General features: G+C 41.9%; 1 protein-coding gene across 2 annotated transcripts in view; it reads right to left on the reverse strand.

Moving 5' to 3' along the window:
- The window catches only part of HIF1A (hypoxia inducible factor 1 subunit alpha), a 41,778-nt gene extending 35,613 nt beyond the window's left edge, over positions 1–6,165 (reverse strand). For both annotated transcript variants that reach the window (XM_079915087.1, XM_079915088.1), the window contains exon 1: positions 5,823–6,165. In XM_079915087.1, the coding sequence (XP_079771213.1) occupies positions 5,823–5,857 (35 nt within the window). In that variant the 5' untranslated portion in view covers positions 5,858–6,165. The remainder of the gene's footprint in view (positions 1–5,822) is intronic.
- Positions 6,166–7,443: the final 1,278 nt, after the last annotated feature.

Consider the following 7,443-nt stretch of genomic DNA (forward strand, 5'->3'; position numbering starts at 1 on the left):
GGGACTTTATCAACAATAGAACAGGTAGAGACCATTTTAAACAGTAAGTATTTTTCTGAAGAAGTACTGGCACATCAAATCTTTCTAAGTCACTAGAAAAACTTAATTCTCATTTTAGAGTTGCTTAATCTCACTTCTGATAAAGCTTCCAGTGGCAACTGTTCTCTGCTGTTAGTTTTAAGTTTAATTATTCACAAACTAACCCTTAAAAACACAACCACTTCAACAAATCTATTATGATACCTACTACCATAAAAACAGAAAATAACAAGTGTTGGGAAGAATGTGGAGAAATAGGAACCCGTGTGCACCGTTGGTGGAAATGTAAAATGGTGCAGCCACTATGGAAAACAGTATGGGCAGTTCCTTAAAAAATTAAGTTACCATATGATTCAGCAATCCACTTCTGGGTATACATCCAAAATAAGTGAAAGCAAGATCTCAACGAGATATTTGCATACCCATGTTCATAGAATCACTATTCACAATAGTCAACAAATGGAAGCAACTGACAAAAGAAATGTTCACATGTTGAGGTGTGGGGAAATCATTCTGGCTTATACATAAGTTAACTTGAATTTTATGCTAACTAGAACAGACTGTGGCCTACCAAATATACACTGTACATCTGCTTTAATTATTACAGAAAAGGGCACACTGACCAGAAGTAAAGAATGTCCATGTTAAAAATAAAGATTAAATGCCTCCCTTTCTGGGACGCCAAAGCTGGTACTCCTTCGATGATAAGACTCCCATCCCAGGTGCCAAGGCCATACTCGCTGTGTACTTGCTGATCTGCTTTTTTTTGAAACCTTGAAGGAATGTATCTCTGACTTGTTTTTGATGTTTTTTGTTCTGACAAGTCATAAAACTATGCTAAAACCATGCTTCTCCAGAGCAGTTTCTCAGAGTAATCTGGGAGGCTGTCTTCTGGGCTATAGTCCTCAGTTCGGTTCAAAGAAAACCCTTTCCTATTTCTATTATAGATTGTCTATTGATTATTTTTGTCAACACAACCTAAGTGTCCATCGAAAGATGAATGGATAAATAAAATCTAATACACATTATTCAGCCTTAAAAAGGCAGAAAATTTTCACATATGCTACAACATGGGTGAATCTTGAGGACATTATACTAAGTGAAATAAACCAGTCACAGAAAGACAAAAATTGTATGATTCTAATTATATGAGGTATTTAGTAGTCAAACTCATAGAAACAAAGTAGAATGACAGTTGCCGGCGGGGGGGAGGGGGGGGCGGCGTAGGGAGAGGGGTAAATTGGAGGTAGTTGTTTAATAGTTACAGAGTTTCAAATTTACAAGGTGAAAAAGCTCTGGAGATTGATTACACAACAATGTGAATTAACACTACTGAGCTGTACAGTTATTAATAGTTAAGATGGGAAATATTATGTTGTTTTTTAAAACCACAACTTAAAAAAACCCTACAATCACTTCAAAAGCTATGGAGGAAAAAAAAGTCATGAGGTAATCATTAAAGTTTGTTTTTATAGATTTAGATTTTATACATTATATTTTCCTAAAAGGGTCATGTCTGGCAAACAGATATGGGTTTATTACTTTTTACTGCAGAAAATACAAGTTTTAATATAAAACTCAATGCACATACAAAATAGTTAATTTTTGATGCGCCAAGACACACGGATACAATTATCTTTAAAATTCCAAGGCCTATAGTAGATTTAAAAATTATCACTATACTTTCACCGAAAATACTGAGCAACAAGAAGATTGGCTCGTCTTAGTTTCAAATTCTTTTTCGAACCCTCTAGTTAAGCAGAAACATACACAACACATATATCATACATACATACATACATCACAAATAGCAGAAGGCTGGGTAAAATCCACCAACTGGATAATTAGTCCCAATGTTGAAAAAAAAAAAGAGAAAGAAACAAGAAAAAAGAGCATTCTTCTTATGAATTAAAATCAATATCTTAATAGAAAACTAATCCAACAACACATTTAAGTCAGATTATTTTCTCCTACTTGAAAAACAGACCTATGTTAACCATCTCAGACAAGAAAAGAATATAGTATTTTAAATATGTAAATTTTTTAAAATTATATTTTAAGAGAACATGTCTATAAATAAGCACAGTAATCTAACCCAAATCTTTAACATCCATGCATGGTAAGTTTTTTATTTCACCACCAAACACAGTAAACTATTATGAGTTCTTCTGAAAAAAAATCAGTCGAGACTAATCCTCCTCAGCCTCCTATACACCATTCCTAACATAAAACAATAGAATGTAACCATAAAATCTTTACCTTGAGCCCAAACACCATTAGAGCTGCAAAGACAATGGAAGTCAATAGGTAGAAAGACTGGATGTTATCTAAACTGCACAAAATGCTTTGCAGTGGACCGCAGGAATAAACTACCACACATAATCTAAAACAACATGATAATTCAGTAAACACATACACATGGAAGAGTGCACTAATATAAATTTTATACAAATCAAGCTACAAAAATCAGACAAACCGTACAGGCTTGAAGCCTTGCCTTGAGATAAAAGCCTAAGATCTTACCTCTGGAGAAATTCATAAGTAAAGTACAGTTTTTCTACTATGTAGGCTCATATGTTTTACCACAAGTATTTTATCAAGTCATCATATTTAGCAAAGATTAATATTTATAAAATTTTCTACTCCAAACTGTGGCATCAAGACAAAATAAAAATGTTTTAAGTTACTGCCATTCCTAAGACTGCAGTGCCTTGCACATACCCTGCTGAAATGAACTGTCTGACTACTATATGTGTTTATGACTCTAGTCTCTAAAGTCCAGAGGAAATTTTTAGTAGCCTGTTTGGGGAGGAAACAAGGGAGTAAGGAAATGTAAAAAAGGGGGCCTAAGGTAGACAGTAGATCAGATGCTCAAGAATAATTGACGCTAGATGCCAACATAATCCAGGGATATACTGTTTTAACTGAAAAGAATCCCCTTTAAAGTTATGGATCCAATGACAGTCTTTTCATTTTTAGGAGATATAGAAAAGAAAGTGGGGAGAAGGAGAACTAACACAAAGCAACATTTGGAAGGACTTGCAAAAAAGAGTTTTAAAGTGTTGTGGAAGTTTAAACTAAAACTTTAACAGGTAACACCTATTTTCAAGTATATAATGTTACCAAGACTCCTAAACCAAGCACTAGGCATTATCACATTTAATCTTCATAATAACCACTAAGATGGTTGCTATTATTATCATCATTTCAAAAGGAGGAAATAGGCTCACAAGCATTCAGTAACTTGCCCAAGCTCACAAAGCTAACAAGTGAAAAGGCTAGACTCAGAGGTGTCAGGTTCAAATCCTATGCTCTTAACCACCACGCAACCTCTTCAAGAGTTTCAAGAGGAAATCAAAGTAAAATTGTAACAAGAAAAAAGTTTACTAGTAAATGAGAGCTTCTTGATTTTTAATGACCAAAGTTAAAGAAGGAAGTTAAGGAAAGTCCATTCTCTGAGATTTTAATGATCCAATAACTATGTTTCGGAAAACACTGAAGGAGTCTGGCCTGAAACTTGAAAGCGAACAATGAACCTCTTGACATTCCACTGAAATCTAAAAATCAACATTAATGTGCTATTAATTAAGTCCAATCCCTACTATTAAGGAATCAACATGAAATTCCCTATGTTAAATCTATTATAACTATACCCAACCTCTGTTCTGATTTTTTCCAATCCTTCAGCTTTTGAATTTCCTAACCCTCCTTTAAAAATGACAAATTTGTCTCCCCACCTGCACTCTACAGGCTCACTTGAAATGGAAAAATTCTAAGGAGAAAAATCTCTGCCCCTCAATCTTTCAGTTATCTTTTCAAAAAGTTTTAAAATTATTAGTTAGAAAAGGATAAAAAAACAGACATCTTTAACAAACAACATCTAAAAGTTGTTGAGTAGCTACCATTTATTGTTTAACTTAATTTTTCAGTTTTAAGAACCTCTGTATTAAGAAACATTAAATCTGATCCAAGTTTGCTAAATTTTCAAATGAGAATATTTTGAAAATAACAAATGTGACTGAGGAAAATCTAAGAACTAGTTTAGACTTGGGAGTGAAGCACAGTAGCTAATTAACTCATTTATATTAAAGCTGCTTATGCTCCTCTCAACTGATGAACTGCAAAGGAGAAATAAGTAGAACACTGCATACAAAAAGGGAGTGACTGGTGCATAACTTCATGCACAATATTAAATATGATTCAGCATATAAGGACAGAATATTGGCAATACATAGAGATGATATGCCTTAGGTTTACAATATAGCAGCCTCATCATTTCATCAAAAACCTTGTAATCACTTCTACAAAATTAATTGCAATTAATTCCTGGCAACCCTTGGAATGGAAATCTAGACCTGTTTTCTCACTTTTTGAATTTAATACGTGCTTCCTCTGGTGTATACAAACTGCAAACTTATCATTCCATTAGATAAAGACCAAAAAGGAATCCACAAAATAGCAAGAACATAAACAAGTTTATCTTCTGCTGATGCTGATTAGGGCAGTTAATCTCTCCCAGACGAGTGGGAGGACTTAACAGTAAAGCCAGCCTACTAACCAGAACTCTTACCATAAATCTTCAATTCCTTAAAATAATTTCCTCAAAGGTTAAAATACCAGAGTGGACCAAAAGGTGGGAGTGGAGGTGGGTCACTTAATTCCACTGGTTGGACTCACAATTCTTAATCCTATAATGTACCACTTAAGACTCAAAATTCAAGGTGTTTTTAAAACTTGCATTAAGTCCTAACAGGATGATTATTTACTTCGGGTATATCTTAATATACTTCAATTTCAGGAAAATGAGGCAGGTCTGTCCAAAAACTTTGCAACATTTTACTGCAGCATTTCAATTGCTCTGATCATATACTTTTCTTTCAATCTCATTAAAAGTGTCTGCCTGAATTTAGCCAGCCGCTACGTTTTCACTAAAATATTTCCAAGAATAAATGAAGCATATAATTCACTTATAAAGTCTGGGCTCTCTTGACAGGTGACAGAAAGTATCCAATTCTTATGTTCTCATTAAAATGTTGCCATTCCCCTAAATTCCCGTTACTCCGACTCTCGCTCTAGGCAAGTTTTTCAAGGCGATTAAAACCACACCAAACCAAACCAAACCAAACCTGCACGTGCAAACTAAAAAGTTAGCATCCCAGGCCATCACGGCAAATCCCTAATGCACAAAGGCAAAGACACACGCCTAGCCGGACAACCGCGGGGCAAGCTCATCCAACCACGCGAGTCCCTGGGTCGGAAACCCAGGGCCCCGAGCCCACAGGGAAGCCAGGACCTGCGTGCAGGGGCCGCCCCGGGGCCGAGTTTTCAATGGAACCTGAGAGGATGGGGGCGGGAAGGAGCGGAAGCTCGGGTGCAAGCGGCGGCGACTGAGCTGCGGCTCATTTCTCTTCCCGGGGATTTCAGGCTCGGGGAAGTCCACCCGGAGTGGGGCACGGGGCAGGCTGGGGGTTTGAGGCGGGTAAGGAGGGCGGTGCGAGGCCCGGGCGGCCGGGAGGGGTGGCGAGCAGGGCCCAGCCCCCAGCCCCCGGCCCCCGGCCCCTGAAAGCACTTTCGACGCGTCTCCCACCCCCCACGACAAGATGGCGACGTGGACAGTGGGGGAGGCCGGCCGGCGAGGCTGGGGGAGAGAGAGGGGAGGGGAGAGAGGCAGGAACAAAAAGGCGGCCCCCCGGAACGCGGAGGCCGGCCAGCGAGCCCCCGGCGGCGGGCGGGCAGGCGGGAGGGCCGGCGGAGAACGCGGCCGGCTGGGGGAGTGGGCTTACTTTTTCTTGTCGTTCGCGCCGCCGGCGCCCTCCATGGCGAATCGGTCACCGCGATGCCTTCACTGCCCGCGGCCCCCAGGCTCGCTCCGGCCTAAGCGCTGGCTCCCTCCACACGCGAGGAGGGGAGGAAAGGCACGTCCAGAGGTGGGGGGTGCGAGGCGGGAAACCCTTCGTGAGACCAGAGGCGGGAGAGCAGGCGGCTATCGCAGGGGTCCAGGTCCGGCTCCGAAGAGCCTCCCCTGGGGCAGTTTGTCAGGGCCCGGCCCAACGCACTGGCGAAAGCAGCAGCGAGGGCGATCCTCGCGTCCCCTCAGACGAGGCGGTTCTGTGCACTGAGGAGCTGAGGCAGCGGCAGGGGGCGGGCAAAGGCGGAGGCGCGCGGGGGGGGGCGCGCGATCGCGCGGGGGGTGGGAGGGAGTGTCGGGGGCGCGCCCGCCCGCGGAGCACAGGGCGCGCACACGCAAGCCCGCCTCACCTGAGGGGGAGGCGGGTTCCCTGAGAGCCAATGGCAAGCGACGCAGGCGGCCAGTCCCCACCCCAGCCCACGTCTGTCTCAGCCAATCAGGAGGCGGTCAGCTGAGGCACAGCTGGGACGAGCTGCCGAGCTCACGTGCTCGTCTGTGTGCCGCTGCGGAGGAAAGAGAAAGGAGATGGGGGTGCGGCCAGCCTGGGTCTGGGGACTCTGCGCCTTCTCCTAGGGAAAGCACTGGCTGGCTTTGGGAGGCGCTGCTGAGAAGGGATTTCGGTTTTTGGGTCCCAAGCCTGCATCACACTTCCTGATTTCGGAGCAGCAAGTCTCCCGCTTTTTCTCCTGCAGCTGTGCTGTGCAGGGTTGCCGCGCGCTCTGCCAAGTCTCAGTTTAAAAAAGCAGACTTTTCGCTTCGTGGCAGCAAACCCGTGGTCCCTTTGCTCAGCTGTGTTACGGTGGGGTCTTTCTTGCCAGGTTACCCAACCATGGGCCATGTCACCGACCGCAGCCTTTGCCATAGAACACTAGGGTACTCTCTTTGTCCCCTAAGTTTCTCAGTGATGAAGTTTGATTACTGCGTAAATACGAATAAAAATATAAAATAAACTCTTCTTGCTGTACACCTCTCAAGGGAAGTAGTTAAGGTAGCAGGAACTCTTAAAATCTGAAATTATTTTAAGCATTACAAATAGATATGTGACTTTAATAAAAGAGTATAAGCCCGAATTTCAGAAAAAAAGAAAAAAAGAGTAGGAAAAATGGTTTTAGGTTGACATTTATTTTCTTGGTACTTTTCAAAGAGTGGAAAATAATCTTAGGTGGATTTAGAAAAAGGGGAAGACGATTTACCACCTTGAATTGAGACTTACCACCTTGAAGTGAGTTCACTGTGCAGACAGGAAAGAGGAAGGAGACTCCAAAACCGGCACCGAGACCTGAGCAGGGGACCTCAACTCGATATGGTGGCAGCCACTATTGCCTGTTTGCTAGCATGACTTTGCAAGCTCCTGGATAAGACTTAATCACTTTTTGGCTTTTGAAGCGTACATTTCAAGCCTGTCAGTCTTTTAAATGAAAAAGAAACGTGTTTTGAGCCAAACAAAGAAGCACTGCACACATATCTCTAGCTGGCACTAGATTATTTTACTTCTC

Source organism: Stenella coeruleoalba (genome assembly GCF_951394435.1).
Source record: "Stenella coeruleoalba genome assembly, chromosome: 2".
Lineage (NCBI taxonomy): Eukaryota > Metazoa > Chordata > Mammalia > Artiodactyla > Delphinidae > Stenella > Stenella coeruleoalba.